This window comes from Schistocerca gregaria, chromosome 1 (genome assembly GCF_023897955.1).
Source record: "Schistocerca gregaria isolate iqSchGreg1 chromosome 1, iqSchGreg1.2, whole genome shotgun sequence".
NCBI lineage: Eukaryota > Metazoa > Arthropoda > Insecta > Orthoptera > Acrididae > Schistocerca > Schistocerca gregaria.
The window spans coordinates 730,216,725-730,238,208 of NC_064920.1; the positions used below are offsets into that span (position 1 = coordinate 730,216,725).

The 21,484-nt window shown below is 43.4% G+C and overlaps 1 protein-coding gene across 1 annotated transcript in view; it reads left to right on the forward strand.

Moving 5' to 3' along the window:
* Positions 1-21,484, forward strand: part of LOC126267044 (protein SDA1 homolog) — a 173,678-nt gene that overhangs the window by 25,985 nt on the left and 126,209 nt on the right. Inside the window, exon 3 of the mRNA XM_049971869.1 lies at positions 4,220-4,324. Within this exon, the coding sequence (XP_049827826.1) occupies positions 4,220-4,324 (105 nt within the window). The remainder of the gene's footprint in view (positions 1-4,219; positions 4,325-21,484) is intronic.

Here is a 21,484-nt window from a genome sequence, read left to right on the forward strand (position 1 = left end):
CTGAAAGACCTGAGTCGAAACCAGGCCCCCGGAGTAGACAACACTCCATTGGAACTACTGACGACCTTGGGAGAGCCAGTCATGACAAAACTCTACCATCTGGTGAGCAAGATGTATGAGACTGGCGAAATACCCTCAGACTTCAAGAAGAATATAATAATTCCAATCCCAAAGAAAGCAGGCGTTGACAGATGCGAAAATTACCAAATTATCAGTTTAATAAGTCACAGCTGCAAAATACTAACGCAAATTCTTTACAGACAAATGGAAAAACTGGTAAATGCGGACCTCGGTGAGGATCAGTTTGGATTCCGTAGAAATGTTGGAACATGTGAGGCAATACTGACCTTACAACTTATCTTAGAAGAAAGGTTAAGGAAAGGCAAACCTACGTTTCTAGCATTTGTAGACTCAGAGAAAGCTTTTGACAATGTTGACGGGAATACTCTGTTTCAAATTCTGAAGGTGGCAGGGGTAAAGTAGAGGAAGCGATAGGCTATTTACAATTTGTACGGAATCCAGATGGCAGTCATAAGAGTCATGGGGCATGAAAGGGAAGCAGTGGTTGGGAAAGGAGAGACAGGGTTGTAGCCTCTCCCCGATGTTATTCAATCTGTATATTGAGCAAGCAGTAAAGGAAACAAAAGAAAAATTCGGAGTAGGTATTAAAATTCATGGAGACGAAATAAAAAATTTGAGGTTCGCCAATGACATTGTAATTCTGTCAGAGACAGCAAAGGATCTGGAAGAGCAGTTGAACGGAATTGACAGTGTCTTGAAAGGAGGATATAAGACGAACATCAACAAAAGCAAAACGAGGATAATGGAATGTAGTCAAATTAAGTCGGGTGATGCTGAGGGAATTAGATTAGGAAATGAGACACTGAAAGTAGTAAAGGAGTTTTGCTATTTAGGAAGTAAAATAACTAATGATGGTCGAAGTAGAGATGATATAAAATGTAGACTGGCAATGGCAAGGAAAGCGTTTCTGAAGAAGAGAAATTTGTTAACATCGAGTATAGATTTATGTATCAGGAAGTCGTTTCTGAAAGTATTTGTATGGAGTGTAGCCATGTATGGATGTGAAACATGGACGATAAATAGTTTGGACAAGAAGAGAATAGAAGCTTTCGAAATGTGGTGTTACAGAAGAATGCTGAAGATAAGGTGGATAGATCACGTAACTAATGAGGAGGTATTGAATGGGATTGGGGAGAAGAGAAGTTTGTGGCACAACTTGACTAGAAGAAGGGATCGGTTGGTAGGACATGTTTTGAGGCATCAAGGAATTAGAAATTTAGCATTGGAGGGCAGCGTGGAGGGTAAAAATCGTAGAGGGAGACCAAGAGATGAATACACTAAGCAGATTAAGAAGGATGTAGGTTGCAGTAAGTACTTGGAGATGAATTAGCTTGCACAGGATAGAGTAGCATGGAGAGTGCATCAAACCAGTCTCAGGACTGAAGACCACAACAACAACAACAACAACAACAACAATGCCTTCAAAGGAGAAGTAATAGTGGGTGAGGATGTAGTTGGTCGTGGAGACTAGGAAGGAGGTTGTTGTTTTGGAATCCATAGGGCAGCTTGAAAGATACCAACCATTTCCTCGACCGACGCTTGACAGTTCCTCTCTCTTTACCACAGGGTGCCCTGCTCGTCACTATTGAAGCCATCTCCCTCTATGCTAACATTCCTATTGCCCATGGCCTTACTGCTATTGAACACTACCTTTCCAGACGCTTTATGGATTCCAAACCAACAACCTCCTTCCTAGTCTCCATGGCCAACTATATCCTCACCCACCATTACTTCTCCCTTGAAGGCATTACCTACAAACAAATCCGCAGTACGTATAAGGGGACCTGCATGGCACCATCCCATGCTAACCTCTTCATGGGCCATCTAAAGGAATCCTTCGTTTAATCCCTGAATCCTAAACCCCTCACCTGGTTCAGATTCATTGATGACATCTTTGCTATCTGGCTTGAAGGTGAGGACACCTTATTCACACACCTCCAGAACCTCAACAACTTCTCCACCATTTGCTTCACCTGGTCCTACTCAACCCAACAAGCCACCTTCCTAGATGTTGACCTCTGTCTCAGAGATGGCTACACCAGTACGTCCATCCATATCAAACCTACTAACCATCAGCAATACCTCCACTTCGACAGCTGCCACCTGTTTCATACCAAGTAGTCCCTTCTGTACAGCCTAGCCACCCATGGTCGTCGCATCTGCAGTGACGAGTAGGCCCTCTCTAAATATACCGAGAGTCTCTCTGAAGTCTTCACTGACCGTAATTATCCTCCCATCCTTGTACAAAAACAAATCTCCTGTGCCTTATCTTTTCGGTCTCCCACCATCTCCCAAAGTTCCACAGTCCAGCCACAGAGGAGGATTCCCCTCGTAACTCAGTAAAATCCGGGACTGGAGCAGCTGAATTACATTCTCTGCCAGGGTTTCGATTACATCTCGTCGTGCCCTGAAATGAGAAATGTCCTACCCACAATCCTTCCCACCCCTCCTACCATGGTATTCCGCCATCCATCGAACCAACACAATATACTCATCCATCCTTACACAACCCCTGCTCCCAATCCCTCACTTCATGTCTCATACTCCTGTAATAGACCAAGATGCAAGACCTGTCCCATACATCCTCCTACTTCCACCTACTCCAGTGCGGTCACTAACATTGCCTATCACATCAAAGGCAGGGTTACCTGTGAAACCAGTCATGTGATCTACAAGCTAAGTTGCAACCACTGTGCTGCATTCTATGTAGGCATGACAACTAACAAGCTGTCTCTGTGCATGAACGGACACTGACAAACTGTGGCCAAGAAACAAGTGGACCACCCTGTTGCTGAACACGCTGCCACACACAATAACCCTCGTCTTAATGACTGCTTCACAGCCTGTGCCATATGGATCCTTCCCACCAACACCAGCTTTTCTGAATTGTGCAGGTGGGAACTTTACCTGCAGTACATCCTAAGTTCCCATAACCCTCCTGGCCTCAACCTTCATTAGTCACTGTCCTCACCCATCCAGCCCCCTCCCTGTTCCCATTCCAGCACTACACAGCTGTCATTTCACTGCCACACTCAGTCTTTTAATTTCTTTTATTTGTATATCTCTCCTTTCCACTACTTACCTCCCTTCCCCCTCTGCACCTTCTCTCCTACCCTCCGTCTAAACTGCAACACTTCACTCTCCGCCACTCCCATCATACTATCCCTCTCTCTACCCGACCCAGCCTCCTCCTACCCCCACCCAGTCACCACTTCCATCATGCACTGGTGCTGCTGCTCACATTGTAGATTCAGCTCTCTGAGATTTCAGATGTGTGTGCAAGTTGTACGTGCGCGCGCGCGCGCGCGCGCGTGTGTGTGTGTGTGTGTGTGTGTGTGTGTGTGTGTGTGTGTGTGTGTGTGTGTGGCCTATCGCAGCTCAGTATCTCCGCTATATGGTTAGTGGTAAAAGTTTTCGGGATCTTCGCTAGGAATTTTTCATGTTAAATTTTTACGTCTCGAAAGTATTGGTCTTATGTTAATAAGATTTTAACAGATATACAGATATGTATATCGATTTTGTAAATCTCAACTTGCGAAACTTTCTGATCTTTTTCTAAACTAACTTTTTCTCATCCTATGATAAACTTTTAAGAGAATGCTGCAATCACTGTGGCTGTATAGTGTGATAGTGACTCAACAAAGAAAATTACTTAAGAGTAGTTCTATGTGCACTGGAACATGCGATCAGCCAACAGTGGACATAGCCTGCAGCAGCCATAGGGCTGTCAGCTTCGTGCTGGTAAAGCGCACAGTACCTTCACCACCTGTAGCCAGTTGGGCAGGCTGGACACTCAGTCCTGAGAGCTGCAAAAGGGTTAGAAATGAATGCCAGCTCAAAGCCATTTTCCTCTAGGATAGAGTGCTTCGGCTTGTTAATGTATAACTCAATTCACTCCACATTTGTGACTACATATTGTAAGATTAATCTTCAGATTCTGTTTGCGTAAGATGATCAGCAAATGAATGAGTAATGAATTGTATGGAAAAAGTAAGTGAAAAATTATGTTCAAAATTCACACTTGGTGAATATGATGATAAAAAGCTTCAGTGATATTTTGTATATTACTTAATAACTTGTGTGCAATTATTAATTTAATTGAATTTTAATTTTTATGTTCTTTCTGTACTTTCCTTAGTTCATGCAACAGCATAACCATTTTGACTCGATGTTGAAAGTGTTTCGCCTGCAGCCTGATCGCTACAATAAGAGTCTTGATGAATTAGTAATGTTTCTTGCACAGGTGAGACCACTGTATGACATGTCTTTCCTACCTTTAAAGTCTGTAACCTCTTTAGGTTAGAAACCCTTCAACGGTAATTTTCCTGTAGAACTAATTGGAACTGTATGAATTTATGCTGAAATTATCATGCGTAACCAGCTGTTTCTTGTTATGCTCTAGCTTTTGCATGTGGCGTATTCAGTCAGTGAGAGTAAGTACCGTGCTCTATATACGGTGTTATGTGTAGTGAGTAGTATGTACAGACCAGAATTCGATATGTGTACTAATGACTGCTGCTTCCTCATGTAGCAATTGTATTTTGATATATTTATGTTCCTTGACTCATGATTTTGCATGACAGATTCCAGTAAAGAATATAACAGGCTATTGAAATGAAAAAAGAAATCTTCATACCCACCTTTGACTGATGGGACAATTTCCTTACGTATGAAAACAGTTGAAACTAGTCTCCTCCTGCAATCCAGGAAGGAGTGTGCATTTCTAGTTATGTATTGAAGTGGCGCCTTATCTTGTATGTTGAGAAGACCTTGGAATAGATTGCCATCTAGTGTATTATCCAACTCTTGTAATCCAGACAGACTGTCATTTATGGTATGAGCTCAGAAGCTACTAAGAGTGAATATGCCTTGGGAAATCTGGAAAAAATCTGGGAATTTTTTTAGAATTCCAGAAGTTTGTAATTGTTTTAGTTTTCAGTTTAATTGTTAAAATTTTGACAGGTAAGAACTGATATTAATGTTGACGGGTAAGAACTGATATTCTAACATATAATTTTACTTTCACCTACTACTACAGCAGTAAAACATAAATGAGAGATTGATATCAAAATAAAGCTTTAGTTGCAATGGAAATGCGCCCTTTTCAACAACAAAACCCAGTGCATGCACAAGCATCTCCACCAGAAAAATGTGTCAGAGGCTTTAGGACAAAGCCTATGCAATAATTCGTAACAATAAACTGTTTTGACGAGCATGACGTCACAACTGCTTATATTTTTAAAGGCCGACTCCTGAGTGACCAGTCACAGTGACAGCACCTGGGCGACCATTTGCTTCATAGTTCGTGCATGTTTGGGCAAACTGCAGTGATTGATCACCGGTCATATGGAAATCCCAGGCAATCCGATGGATCACATGTAATTTTCACACAAAATGTGGCTGCATGGCTGTTAACAGCGGTGTGTGGCAATGTGGCAGCAACTCTTTTCTCTATTTGTTAAGCACGGTTGTGCAGTTTTGTTTTATGCATTACCTGCATTGAGTAAGAAATTTACGAATTTATAATTATGCAAGAACAATGAACTGCTCTTAGAAGTGAAGTGGAAGCCAGAGTTGTCATTATATCAAGAAGTAAAACCAACTATATTCTCCAGTTTTGCAGTGATTATCATTTTGAAACTTGTGGCTAGATAAGTAGAATTGATGGGAAGTTCATAGTTGTGATCCAGTGGGCTCCCTGTTACGATTTTGAGTTATTTGTTAAATAATTATATGCTTTATTAAAGTTTAACTTCTAAACAGGGTGACATACGTACCTACTGTAATGTTAAGAGAACATTTTAATTTAAATGTTTAGCACTAATTTGTTGTTCTGTTATACTCAGATCCCTTGTCATTTCATACGATCTAACTCCCCTTCATACAATTTATTACAAGAGTTATGGTAATCAGTAGTGCTGCTATTGACGACACCTGTATAGACACATCGAGCAAACACTTAACTCCATCCAAACGATGTGGATCTGGACTGTCATGTGTTCAACACATTGTATCTCGGTTGTTACTAGCTTTCGTGACTGGAGCTGCTACTGCTCAATCAGATAGCTCCTCATTTGGCCTCACAAGGGCTGAGTGCATCTTGCTTGCCAACATCCCATGGCAGACCCAGACAGTGACCCATCGAAGTGGTAACCAACCCCAACAGTGTTTTACTTTGATGATCATATGGGAAACAATGTTACCACTGCAGAAAGGCCATTGGCTAAATTGTAAGACCAATGAATGAAAAAGAAATTGAGGACCAATAAACGTAATAAGAATTATATTGGCACACTGAGAAAATGTGCACAACTCATTTGGCGACAGTGAAAAACATAATACCTATATTCTGTAAAGTAACCTACAGTTTCCAAGAAAAGCTTTTCAAAACATGTTTAATAAATTATAGTTCTCATTTATTTTACCTTTATGTGTTGCAAGTTTTCCTTGGGATACAAATATCAGTTGCAACTGCTGCTAAATATAGCAGCTCATTCTCCATTGCGAAACTTCTCTACACAGTAACATTCATAATACTGATTGAAATTGCTTGGCAAATCACATGTGTGCAGGGTGTCAAGGCAAGTGACTGATTACAGCCGATATCACATTCGACAGATTGCTGCGATCTGTCACGTGTGTGTGTTGCGCTTAACAGGTCTCGGGAAGATATTGTGAATGGTGGTTTGAGAAGCATTACTTTTAAAGTACATTTTCTTTTATGTAAGATGAATTACCTGGTATGAGATTGACAAAATGGCTTTTATTTTTAGAATAATGATCAGATGTTATTTCTCGCATGCCTTTTGTTATAGTTTTCTCAAAATGGTCCATGCAAGATTGACCAAAAAGGTGATGAAATTTTTTTGAGTATTTCATTTCATGGTACTTGCATGTTGATTAGACCTCTGGACCGACTCATAAGTAAAACAACTCTTTTTTTCTTCTTCGCTGTAATCTTTTATTAAAGCAATGTCTTTAGGATACACTCCATACACACTTTTATGACATGCTTCATTAATAATAACACCAACAGAACCCTGAGATGCCATTTTTCAACTGCACACTTCAAGAACTTCTACCTAAGTAAGTGTGAGTAGACAATTGTTGGTGAGGGGGGGGGGGGGCAACAATCAGACTTGTATAGACTTGCAGATGCAATTGTTAGCTTACTGAAACAATTACCACAGTGTTATTTCATCAAATAATCATTAGTTAGTGTAATTTGGTGTGTTACATTATGCAGTTGGTATACTTTATTTGATTAGCCTACCAGATACCACAGATGTTAAAAAACGTATTTTTGAGTCGTGTTTGTAATCTTTTATCCACAACTTCCAATTGAATCTCAAAGTTGAAATTTATACTGAAGTTTGATATCATAAAGGTCTATTAACTGCGAAATTTTCAGATTTTTACCTCATTTCCTAATAAAGATATTGCAGGCCACGATGATGTGATGATGGTGGTGGTGGTGGTGGTGGTGGTGGTGGTGGTGGTGATGAGGTCCCATACTCCGAGGAGTGTAGGGGACGATGCAGGAGACCTGCACCACTGTACCAGGCAAGGTGGAGGTGGTTTGCCATTGACTTCCTCTGCCTGTAATGGGGATGAATGATTATGATGATGACGACGACAACGACACAACAACACCTAATCATCTTGAGGCAGGAAAAATCCCTGACCCCAACGGGAATCGAACCCGGTACCCTGTGCGAGGGAAGTGAGAATGCTACCACAAGACCATGAGCAGGCCACAAAATGGGATTTTTTTTAATAAGTCAACTTTTTAAAATAGTGTATTTTTTAAGTGTAAGCTGCTCACCATTGATACTCTACAAAAAGTAACTATACTATACAGTATAATAGCAGAAAAAAATATTAAAGCTGTGAAATTAATCTTTCTTTGGAAAACTACTGTTCAAAATTTGAATTTTTTTAATTTGTGGCTGAAAACTTTGAACTATTAAAAATATTAAAAAATCCATTCAGCTAAGTGATAATGATGTTAATTTGTAGCCCAGAGTGTGTCGAACTAAATGCATTTTATCTGTAAGGCTTAAGACAATCCACTACTGAATAATTGTAAAAAATATAGATGCTTACAAATATGAAACAACGCAAGTGGCCTGGAAGAAATATGGCCACCATTTCAAAGATTTCTGAGATGGTCAACCAACCAGTGCTGGACCACTTAGTATGGATTGTGACCCCATTACCTGATGTATAGTAGGACAGACAAAGACACATCTCATCACTACAAAGCTGGTGTTTTTTGTGGAAAATATTGAAGACAAGTTTGGCAAAGTGGAGTTTCAGTAAAATGCGGCTGGGTTTCATGTTGATCAAAACTGCTTCTGCCGTCCAGTCTGCTGCTCTTCATGCCTGCGATTGTCTTCACGATGTCCCGGCGTCAGTCACATGTCATCAGTCTCTGAATGTGGCCCAGTGCGTCATTTTTCATTGGGACCTCATCCTTCAAACTGATGAATAACTCTGGACTAATCTGAAGTGAAGGGACATAGATTTTGTCTGACATGTGAAGAAAGGTTGTTAGGACAATCACAGTCATACTGGTGCCTTTATTCTGGATTCCGAGGAAGATACCCTCACAGAGAAGCTCAAGTTATGTGTTGTCGGCACGACATCAAACTGTGTGACACACCACCCATGTGGTGCTTTCGGTGCTTGTGATTTGAGCATATGTCTTCCTGATGTATGGTGGACCCTCTATGTGGTGACTGTGGACACACCCACTTAGTGAGGGGAGTCCCTGTATTCTGCCACCCGTGGTTTAAATGGTCATGACTGTCACTTGCCACACTCACCAGATTGCTGGCTTACAAGAAAGGAAAGAAGATTGTCTTAAATTAAACACTGAAGCTCGTCAAAACTGTGCCCAGCTCCACCTTGTGTCAATAACTTCTACTTTTGCCTCTGTTACGTCCTTTCCCCTCCTCCCTCTTCCTTACCCCAGTCCCATCCCTGTCTCTACTCCCCCTTCCGTGCAGTTCCCACATCCTCCCCTCCAGGTGTTGCTCCCCCTCCCCGGCTGGAGAAGTGCCCACTCAACCCTCACTCAGGCATCTCTCAGGTTGAAGGCCTGCTACTATGACTTGGCTGCGGGACACACAGTGTGTGTACCCCAAGGTTGCCCACTCTCTTTCAGATCCAAATCTTGCAGAAGCCTGCTCTCCCTCAGCCTGTTCTAACTTTTTAGGTTAGAGACTTCCCTACCTAGGCCCGACAAGACGCATCCTGAGACGCGGCAAGGTAGGAGTAGGCAAAATGCAACAGGGAATAACAATATTAATGTGCTAATAGTAAACTACAGGAGCATCTATAGAAAGGTCCCAGAAGTGCTCTCATTAATAAATGGTCACAATTCCCACATAGTACTAGGGACAGAAAGTTGGTGGAAACCAGATGTAGACAGTAATGAAATTCTAAACTCAGATTGAAATGTATGCTGCAGAGACAGGCTGGACAGTGAAGGGGGAGGTGTGTTTATAGCGATAAGATGTGCAATAGTATCAAAGGAAATTGGTGGAGATCCGAAATATGAAATAATTTGGGTGAATGTCACGGTTAAAGCAGGCTCAGACTTGGTAACTGGATGTCTCTGTAGGCCCCCTGGCTCAGCAGCTGTTGTGGCTGAGCACCTGAAGGATAATTTGGAAAATATTTTGAGTAGATTTCCCCACCATGTTATAGTTCTGGGTGGAGATTTTAATTTGCCGGATATAGACTGGGAGACTCAAACGTTCACAACAGGTGGCAGGGACAAAGAACCCAGCGAAATTTTTTTGAGTGCTTTATCTGAAAACTACCTTGAGCAGTTAAACAGAGAACCGACTCGTGGCAATAACATACTAGACCTTCTGGTGACAAACAGAACCGAACTATTTGAAACAGTTAATACAGAACAGGGAATCAGCGATCATAAAGCCGTTACCGCATTGATGATTTCAGCCGTAAATACAAATATTAAAAAAGGTAGGAAGATTTTTCTGTTTAGCAAAAGTGACAAAAAGCAGATTTCAGGGTACCTGACGGCTCAATACAAAAGTTTTGTCTCAAGTACAGGAAGTGTTGAGGATCAGTGGACAAAGTTCGTACAATATGCATTAGATGAGTATGTACCAAGCAAGATCGTAAGAGATGCAAAAGAGCCACCATGGTACAACAACTGTGTTAGAAAACTTCTGCGGAAGCAAAGGGAACTTCACAGCAAACATAATCATAGCCAAAGCCTTGCAGACAAACAAAAATTACGCGAAGTGAAATGTAGTGTGAGGAGGGCTATGAGAGAGGCGTTCAATGAATTCGAAAGTAAAGTTCTATGTACTGACTTGACAGAAAATCGTAAGAAATTTTGGTCTTATGCCAAAGCAGTAGGTGGATCAGAACAAAATGTCCACATACTCTGTGACCAAAGTGGTACTGAAGCAGAGGATGACAGACTAAAGGCCAAGATACTAAATGTCTTTTTCCAAAGCTGTTTCACAGAAGAAGACTGCATTGTAGTTTCTTCTCTAGATTGTCGTACAGATGACAAAATGGTAGATATCGAAATAGATGACAGAGGGATAGAGAAACAATTAAAATCGCTCAAAAGAGGAAAGGCCGCTGGACCTGATGGGATACCAGTTCCATTTTACACAGAGTACGGGAAGGAACTTGCCCCCCCTTCTTGCAGCGGTGTACCGTAGGTCTTTAGAAGAGCGTTCCAAAGGATTGGAAAAGGGCACAGGTCATCCCCATTTTCAAGAAGGGACGTCAAACAAATGTGCAGAACTATAGACCTATATCTCTAACGTCAATCAGTTGTAGAATTTTGGAACACACATTATGTTCGAGTGTAATGACTTTTCTGCAGACTAGAAATCCACTCTGTAGGAATCAGCATGGGTTTTTGAAAAGACGGTCGTGTGAAACCCAGCTCGCACTATTCATCCACGAGACTCAGAGGGCCATAGACAGGTTCCCAGGTAGATGTCGCACTTCTTGACTTCCGCAAGGCCTTCGATACAGTTCCCCACAGTCATTTAAAGAACAAAGTAAGAGCATATGGACTATCAGACCAATTATGTGTTTGGATTGAAGAGTTCTTAGATAAAAGAATGCAGGATGTCATTCTCAATGGAAAGAAGTCTTCCGAAGTAAGAGTGATTTCAGGTGTGCCACATGGGAGTGTCGTAGGACCATTGCTATTCACAATATACATAAATGACCTTGTGGATGACATCGGAAGTTCACTGAGGCTTTTTGCGGATGATGCTGTGGTATATCGAGAGGTTGTAACAATGGAAAATCTTACTGAATTGCAGGAGGATCTGCAGTGAATTGACGCATGGTGCAGGGAATGGCAACTGAATCTCAATGTAGACAAGTGTAATGTACTGAGAAAACATAGAAAGAAAGATCTGTTATCATTTAGCTACAGTATAGCAGCTCAGCAACTGGAAACAGTTAATTCCATAAATTATCTGGGAGTAGACATTAGAAGTGATTTAAAATGGAATGATCATATAAAGTTGATCACTGGTAAAGCAGATGCCAGACTGAGATTCATTGGAAGAATCCTAAGGAAGTGCAATCCAAAAACAAAGGAAGTAGGATACAGTACGCTTGTTCGCCCAATGCTTGAATACTGCTCAGCAGTGTGGGATCCGTACCAGATAGGGTTGATAGAAGAGATAGAGAAGATCCGTCGGAGAGCAGCGCGTTTCATTACAGGATCATTTAGTAATTGCGAAAGCATTATGGAGATGATAGATAAACTCCAGTGGAAGACTGCAGGAGAGATGCTCAGTAGCTTGTTACGGGCTTTTGTTGAAGTTTCGAGAACATACCATTACTGAGAAGTCAAGCAGTATATTGCTCCCTCCTACGTATATCTCGCAAAGAGACCATCAGGATAACATCTGAGAGATTAGAGCCCACACAGAGGCATACCGATAATCCTTCTTTCCACGAACAATATGTGACTGGAATAGAAGTGAGAACCAATAGAGGTACTCAAGGTACCCTCAACCACACACCGTTAGGTGGCTTGCGGAGTATGGATGTAGATGTAGATGTAGATGTAGATGCTCAGCCCTCCTCAACCTATGGAACAGAAGAAAAAGAAATATAAGTCCCATGACAAGACACCCCCCCCCCCCTCCCCCTCCGTGCCCTCAGAGGTGCAATTCCCCCCCCCCCCCCCTCACAACCTGAGTCTGACGTCTAATTTACGGATGTCATCCCATTGTCATTTTGTCATTGGTGATGGATGGTGACCAAAGGCTTGATTAGCTCCAGCCCATTCACCTCCCATTTGGATACTCGCCCTGTGATTATTCAGTGGAACTGTAATGGATACTACTGTTCCCTCCCAGAGTTGCAATCTCTTATTGCCTTTTACTCGGTAGCTTATGTTGTCCTTCAGGAATGTCATTTTACTGATGCTTAGTCGTCGATTCTTCATGGTTTCTGTGCTTTCTATCAGAACCGGGTCAGCCCTTTGAGGTCTTCTGGTGGGGTCTTCACAGTGGTCCTTATGTGGTATTGTTATTACATGGGTCCCACTTCGTACCAAATTGGAAGCCAGGTTGGCCCTTTGAGGGCTTCTGATGGGGTCTGCACATTGGTCCTTACGGGTATTATTTTTACATGGGTTAGACTTCGTACCATATTGGGTGGTTACCGTTTGGGTCCATTTGGGCCCTACCACCTTGATTTGCAATCTCTTATCTTCATCCTAACAGGCCACCTACATCTGCTGCCCTAACTGTCCTCCTTCAGCATCTCACACCTCCCTTCCTCCCACTTGGAGATTTTAATGCCCATCACCCTTTGTGGGTAGTGCTTCTTAATGTAATCGGGGGTTCCTCATTGTCCAATTTCTTGCAGACCATGACCTGTGTCTTCTTAATGATGGTTTCCTTACTCATTTTAGTGCTTCATATGGCACTTTCTCTGCCATTGATATTTTGCTCTCTTCCCGTCCCCTTCCTTGTTCCTTAGACTGGTCACCACATGATGACCAATGTGATGGTGACCACTTTTAGTTAATTCTCTTGTTCCCTTCTTGTCTCACGATTACCAGGTATCCCCGCTGGGCTTTCCATCATGCTGACTACCCTCTGTATACCTCTAGGTTGTGATTCTACCATCTTTGTCAAGTTGTATTGATGAAGTCATCTGTGATCTGCCTGATATGACAATCTGCACTGCTGGCGTTCCTGTTTCCCCACTTCACGGCCCCTGTTCACTGTTAGCCAGTTCAGTGGCGGAGCGCAGCAGTTTCCACCACTATCCATGATCATTGTTGCACCTTGCAACATCTTAAGTGACACCCCTCCTCTGCCAGTCATATTATCTTTAAAAGTCTTCACACCAAAGCCTGTTATTTAATCAAACAGAGGAATTGTGTGTATTGAGAACTCTTACTCTCTTCTCTAGGCTCTTCTGTTCCTTCATCACATGTGTGGGCTACACTCCGCATCTTCCAAGGCAGTCAGCAGCAGTCTTCCATTCTGAGCCCTGACCTTCCAAGTAGCCTTCGTGCAGATCCATCAATTCTCGTGGAACACGTCATGATCCATTTTACGATGACATTGGCATCAGCCTCTTATCCAGCTGCCTTCTTCTTCTGGAAACAGCTGGCTGAAGCTTCTCACTTCTGTTTTACCCCATGTCAGTTGGAATCCTTCTGACCCTCACTTCTTCTGATGATTCGGCTTGTGGTCTGGACTCCATCCATAACCAGTTGCTTCAACATCTCAATCCTCGACAACGACAATATCTCGTCCAGGTGTTTAACTCTATTTGGCTCCAAAGCATCCCCTCTCAGTGGAGAGCAGTGTTGTGGTTCCTGTCTTTAAGTTGGTAAGGATCTGTCATCCCGTGATAGTTACCGGACCATCAGCCTGACAAATGTGTCTTGTAAGTTACTAGAATGAATGGTGCCTCATGCCCAAATGGCTTCTTGAATCTTGGGACCTTTTATCTCCTTACCAGTGTGGCTTTCGGGAGAGGCGGTCTCGATTGATCATCTGCTTCAACTGGAAACTACAGTTTGGCAGGTCTCTTCTCTGCACCACCATGTTGTTGCAGTTTTCTTCTATCGTCATCAGGCCTGCAAGACAGTCTGGTGCCATCACATCTCCCTTACACTCCATGAGTGGAGTTATTGACATCCTCTCCCAAATTTTATTCGTCAGTTCCTGTCCCACCGGTCATTCAGTGTCCGAGTCGGCACTGTTCTCAGCTCTCGCTGGACCCAGGACAATGGCTTTCAACAGGGCTTCATGTTAAGTGTCCACCTTTTTCTAATTGCTGTTAATGAATTTGTGACTTCTACTGAACCATTGGTCACCCCTCCTCTATATGTGGCTGATTCCTGTTCTGAACCATTGATCACCTATGCCCTGTATGTGGATGATTTCTGTTATGGGCTAGCTGCCACTCGGGTCTGCTGAATGAGGGCTCCAGGGTGCCATCTGGCCTGCTTCTACACGGTTTTCAATTCTCTTGTCTTAAGTTGAGGATGGTGCTTTTCTGTCACCTTACTACAGTCCATCTTAACCGGAGCTCTACCCCGATGCCCAACATCTGATCGTAGCTTCCCACTTCTGTTTCTTGGGTCTTCTTTTTAACAACAAGCTTACTTGGTTGCCCCACATCCATCAACTGAAGGGTGACTATTTTTGTAAAATCAGTGTTCTTAGCTTCCTTGTCCACACCTCACAAGGGCAACGCAACAGTGATCCTATCTCGACAGGATTATGCTGAGAAGATGTGGGGCCTACTTGGTGACAGCGCATATCGCAAGATTGACACCAATCCTACCACGAGGGTTGAGAGGAAGACTCTGGCATTTCTCAAGGATTCCAGCTTCCCTGACGAGACTACCAAGAAGCTATGCCCAAGGGCTGCTGTTCCTCCTAGACTCTACGGAGTGCAGAAGGTGCACAAAGAATTGATTCCGTTGCGTCCCATTGTCTGCAATATTGATGCCCCTACGTACCTTCTTGCCAAGCACCTCAAACAACTGCTTAGCCCTTATGTTGGGAGATGTACACACCATATCCGCAACTCCATGGATTTTATGGGATGCATCAACAACCTATGTCAGATTCCTTAATCTGACATACTGGTGAGCTTTGACGTGGTATCTCTATTTACTAAAGCTCCGTTACAAGAATCCTTGGAACTCATCAGCCAGAAATTTAACGAAGAGACCACCAACCTTTTCAGCGATGTTCTGACATCAACTTACTTCTTATTTGACGGTGAGTACTATGAGCAGACAGAAGGAGTAACCATGGGGAGTCCAATCTCACCCTTTGTCGCAAATATGTACATGAAACAATTCAAGAAAGAAGCTCTTGAATCAGTACATCTAAAACCCACCTGTTTCTTTAGATCTGTGGATGGTTCCTTCATTATCTGGCCACATGGAAGAGAGAAACTGGCAGACTTCCTCACACATCTCAACTCCAGACAAGAGAATATTAAGTTCACCATGGAGATTGAAACAGATGGGATGCTCCCTTTCCTAGATGTTTTGATTAGAAGACGAGCTTACAGCACACCGATTTGTACCTACATGCGGATAGCTGCCACCACCCGGCACGAATGAATGGTGTGCTCAAAACTCTTGTATACAGAGCTCATACCATCTCCGACAGGGAAAGTCTCCAACAAGAATTGGACCATCTGAAGACCGTGTTTCGAAGGAACGGTTACAAGAAAGGCTCTACATTCCACACCTGCAGCACCCGCGGAAACTGAGGATGAACCTCAGGAGGAGGCAGCCTTGGCTATTATTCTGTTTTGTGGTGCCTTATCCGGAAAAATTGGATGCATTTTACGTAAACACCAAGTGAAAACCATCTTCTGTCCTCCAAGCAAAACCAAGAGCCTTCTTGGTAGTATCAAGGACAACCTTGGTCTACGTAATTCAAGGGTTTATTAGATACCTTGCCAATGCGGTAGTGTATACATAGGGCAGACCATTCGTACCATTGAGGACCGATGCCGAGAACATCAATGGCACACTAGACTGCAAAAGCCCAGTAAGTCGGCAATCACTGAGCATTGCTTGTCGGAACTCCACAGCATGGATTATGACCAAACCAAAGAACTGACACAGACCTCCAGATACTGGGACTGTGTCATCAAAGCAGCCATAGAGATCAGAGAAAGGGAGCCACAACTAAATCGTGACAGTGGTTACATCCTTAGCAAGGTGTGGGAACCCGCAATCACCCGGATTAAGAAGAAGAAGAAGAAGAAGAAGAAGAAGAAGAATATTTTCCAGAGTGTACCGACTTCGGGGGAGGAGGGAAGAATAACGAGAGCGGTGCCAGCAGACCCTCCTGAACGAGAAGACCTAGGACGCAGTGCCCAGACGGCGGGAGAATGGATGCTGCACCTGGACCGCGCGCGTGCCACGGACCCCACTGACTCATAGGAAGCGCCTGAGGGAGGAGTGGGAGGGGGATTGTTCTATATATACATGGTGCCGGCCCACCGCCAGTCAGTACATCAGTGCACCTGATGATGGCAACGTTGTTGATTACTGAAATATTGTGTCGTATGCACACTCGTACCAGGCTGTTTACCTGAGATTTATGTCGTCAGAAATATTACTGGTGACAGCTAGTTCACCAGTTTGTCTTAAGTCAAGAGACTCCAGTCCAAGAAACTGAGATATGTCAGAACAGAATAAAAATACAAAAGAGAAATGCCAAAATATTTTTCACTAAATAAATGAGATAGATACCCAAAATCATCTGTCTTTGGGTTTCAAGAAGATTGTACATTGCTGTCATACTGTCCAAAGAAAAATAGGACAGTGTTGGTGCTGACAGGCAAGCATTTTGATGATGCTGTAGACCATTCAACACAAGAACGAAAGAAACATGAAAAGATTACCTTCTGTAACAGGTCAGAAGTGGGAGACAATCTTTCAGATCAGCAACATCAGAAAAACAATGTGTCATGTAATACAAGAAGTTGGCCATTGTTACTGTTTTACAATATTTTGAACATTTCAGCTTTAAGTGCTTTATGCATCTGTAAATATCACTACATGTCTTCAAAACTCACTGTAAAGAGGATTGATCTTATAGAAAAAAATCAACTGAGAACTATAAAGCCTCAAATAGATCTATGTTCCTTCATTGAAAGACTTCCATGTGAAATTTGAAGACGGGTTAAGGTACTGTTAGGAGCTCACGAAATTGTTAAACAGCCAGAAAGATTAAGTGGATCATGTGGAGGGTGTTGTATGTGGAAGAGCTTGAAATAGAGCAACCCATGGATGTTGTACTGTATGCAGCAAGTGGACATGTGTGGATCGTCTGAAATATGTATGAGTAAACTGTTGTCACGTAATATGTTCCTTATTTCAATTTTGTTTGCACTTTATTGCATGAATTACTGTTTGTATATGCTTATTCGTTAGGTCCTTGCTTTGAAATAAACATTTTCATGTTCTTTTGATAAGTATTTGCATTCTTACACATACCTCAATGTGGACATGGGAAACGGATGTGAATTTGTTATATTGAAATTTAAGGTTATTAAATTCTTGCACAAATGGTTTCAAATGGTAGAATATATTATTCTGTAAACTTGTGTTAAATTTATTACAGATGTAATAAAACAATCCTAAAATCATTTATGTACACCATTCAAAGTATCCAGGTAGACCACCTATTTCGTTTATGACAACTGTCATTCGTGCGAGCGACCATGTTGGGAATTATCGTGCAAGTAATGTTGGACTATTTTTTGGAGGTTTTTGGATAAAATATATATTTCTCTCAATTTAAATTCCAGCTATACTTTATCATTGAGACAGATTTTATTGCATTCTATTACATATTAGCAATGCACAAGAGAGAACACTCATGATCGATAAAGTCAGCGAGAATGTACTACTACAGAATTCAAACTCATAATAATGTTTCATTACAAGCTTTCTACATGTTCATGACATAATAACATGCAGTGCAGTTTTTGACAACCCAATCAATATCTTGTTCTGGCACTGGCCATTGCCCAAGATGGCATAACAACCTGTGTGACTGTGTCCTCAGAAAAGAAACAAGCTGTATTGCCATGAACTCGTGCACTTACTGTGAAACGGAACTATACAATTATTTACTATATTTTGAAAACAAATATTCCAAGACTTACCAAGTGGGAAAGTGCCGGTAGATAGGCACAATAAATAAAACATACAAAAACACACACAGAATTTCTAGCTTTCGCAACCGACGGTTGCTTCTTCAGGAAAGAGGGAAGGAGAGGGAAAAATGAAAGGATGTGGGTTTTAAGGGAGAGGGTAAGGAGTCATTCCAATCCCGGGAGCGGAAAGACTTCCCTTAGGGGAAAAAAAGGACAGGTGTACACTCGCACACACACACACACACACACACACACACACACACACACATATCCATCCGCACATACACAGACACAAGCAGACATATTTAAAGGCAAAGAGTAAGGGCAGAGATGTCAGTCGAGGCAGAAGTACAGAGGCAAAGAAGTTGTAGAAAGACAGGTGAGATATGAGCGGCAGCAACTTGAAATTAGTGGAGGTTGAGGCCTGGCGGATATCGAGAAGAGAGGATATACTGAAGGGCAAGTTCCCATCTCTGGAGTTCGGATAGGTTGGTGTTGGTGGGAAGTATCCAGATAACCCGGACAGTGTAACACTGTGCCAAGATGTGCTGGTTGTGCACCAAGGCATGTTTAGCCACAGGTTGATCCTCATTACCAACAAACACTGTCTGCCTGTGTCCATTCATGAGAATGGACAGTTTGTTGCTGGTCATTCCCACATAGAAAGCGTCACAGTGTAGGCAGGTCAGTTGGTAAATCACGTGGGTGCTTTCACACGTGGCTCTTCCTTTGATCGTGTACACCTTCCGGGTTACAGGACTGGAGTAGGTGGTGGTGGGAGGGTGCATAGGACAGGTTTTACACCGGGGGCGGTTACAAGGGTAGGAGCCAGAGCGTAGGGAAGGTGGTTTGGGGATTTCATAGGGATGAACCAAAAGGTTACGAAGGTTAGGTGGACGGCGGAAAGACACTCTTGGTGGAGTGGGGAGGATTTCATGAAGGATGGATCTCATTTCGGGGCAGGATTTTAGGAAGTCGTATCGCTGCTGGAGAGCCACATTCAGAGTCTGATCCAGTCCCAGGAAGTGTCCTGTCACAAGTGGGGCACTTGGGGCACTTTTAGGGTTCTTCTGTGAGAGGTTCTGGGTTTGAGGGGATGAGAAAGTGGCTCTGGTTATTTGCTTCTGTACCAGGTCGGGAGGGTAGTTGCGGGATGCAAAAGCTGTTTTCAGGTTGTTGGTGTAATGGTTCAGGGATTCAGGAATGGAGCAGATTCGTTTGCCACGAAGGCCTAGGCTGTAGGGAAGGGATCGTTTGATATGTAATGGGTGGCAGCTGTCATAATGGAGGTACTGTTGCTTGTTGGTGGGTTTGATGTGGAGGGATGTGTGAAGCTGGCCATTGGACAGATGGAGGCCAACGTCAAGAAAAGTGGCAGGGGATTTGGAGTAGGACCAGGTGAATCTCATGGACCAAAGGAGTTGAGGTTGGAGAGGAAATTCAGGAGTTGTTCTTCACTGTGAGTCCAGATCATGAGGATGTCGTCAATAAATCTGTACCAAACTTTGGGTTGGCAGGCTTGGGTAACCAAGAAGGCTTCCTCTAAGCGACCCATAAATAGGTTGGCATACGAGGGGGCCATCCTGGTACCCATGGCTGTTCCCTTTAATTGTTGGTATGTCTGGCCTTCAAAAGTGAAGAAGTTGTGAGTCAGGATGAAGCTGGCTAAGGTGACGAGGAAAGAGGTTTTAGGTAGGGTGGCAGGTGATCGGCGTGAAAGGAAGTGCTCCATTGCAGCGAGGCCCTGGACGTGCGGGATATTTGTGTATAGGGAAGTGGCATCAATGTTTACAAGGATGGTTTCCGGGGGTAACAGACTGGGTAAGGATTCCAGGTGTTTAAGAAAGTGGTTGGTGTCTTTGATGAAGGATGGGAGACTGCATGCAATGTGTTGAAGGTGTTGATCTACGTAGGCAGTGATACGTTCTGTGGGGGCTTGGTAACCAGCTACAATGGGGCGGCCGGGATGTTTGGGTTTGTGAATTTTAGGAAGTAGGTAGAAGGTAGGAGTGCGAGGTGTCGGTGGGGTCAGGAGTTTGATGGAGTCAGGTGAAAGGTTTTGTAGGGGGCCTAAGGTTCTGAGGATTCCTTGAAGCTCCGCCTGGACATCAGGAATGGGATTACCTTGACAAACTTTGTATGTAGAGTTGTCTGAAAGCTGACGCAGTCCCTCAGCCACATACTCCCGACGATCAAGTACCACGGTCGTGGAACCCTTGTCAGCCGGAAGAAAGATGATGGATCAGTCAGCTTTCAGATCACGGATAGCCTGGGCTTCGGCTGTGGTGATGTTGGGAGTAGGATTAAGGTTTTTCAAGAAAGATTGAGAGGCAAGGCTGGAAGTGAGAAATTCCTGGAAGGTTTGGAGAGGGTGATTTTGAGGAAGAGGAGGTGGGTCCCGCTGTGATGGAGGACGGAACTGTTCCAGGCAGGGGTCCATTTGGATAGTGTCTTGGGGAGTTGGATCATTAGGAGTGGGATCCCTCCACATCAAACCCACCAACAAGCAACAGTACCTCCATTATGACAGCTGCCACCCATTACATATCAAACAATCCCTTCCCTACAGCCTAGGCCTTCGTGGCAAACGAATCAGCTCCATTCCTGAATCCCTGAACCATTACACCAACAACCTGAAAACAGCTTTTGCATCCCGCAACTACCCTCCCGACCTGGTACAGAAGCAAATAACCAGAGCCACTTTCTCATCCCCTCAATCTCAGAACCTCTCACAGAAGAACCCTAAAAGTGCCCCAAGTGCCCCACTTGTGACAGGACACTTCCTGGGATTGGATCAGACTCTGAATGTGGCTCTCCAGCAGCGATACGACTTCCTAAAATCCTGCCCCGAAATGAGATCCATCCTTCATGATATCCTCCCCACTCCACCAAGAGTGTCTTTCCGCCGTCCACCTAACCTTCGTAACCTCTTGGTTCATCCCTATGAAATCCCCAAACCACCTTCCCTACGCTCTGGCTCCTACCCTTGTAACCGCCCCCGGTGTAAAACCTGTCCTATGCACCCTCCCACCACCACCTACTCCAGTCCTGTAACCCGGAAGGTGTACACGATCAAAGGAAGAGCCACGTGTGAAAGCACCCACGTGATTTACCAACTGACCTGCCTACACTGTGACGCTTTCTATGTGGGAATGACCAGCAACAAACTGTCCATTCTCATGAATGGACACAGGTAGACAGTGTTTGTTGGTAA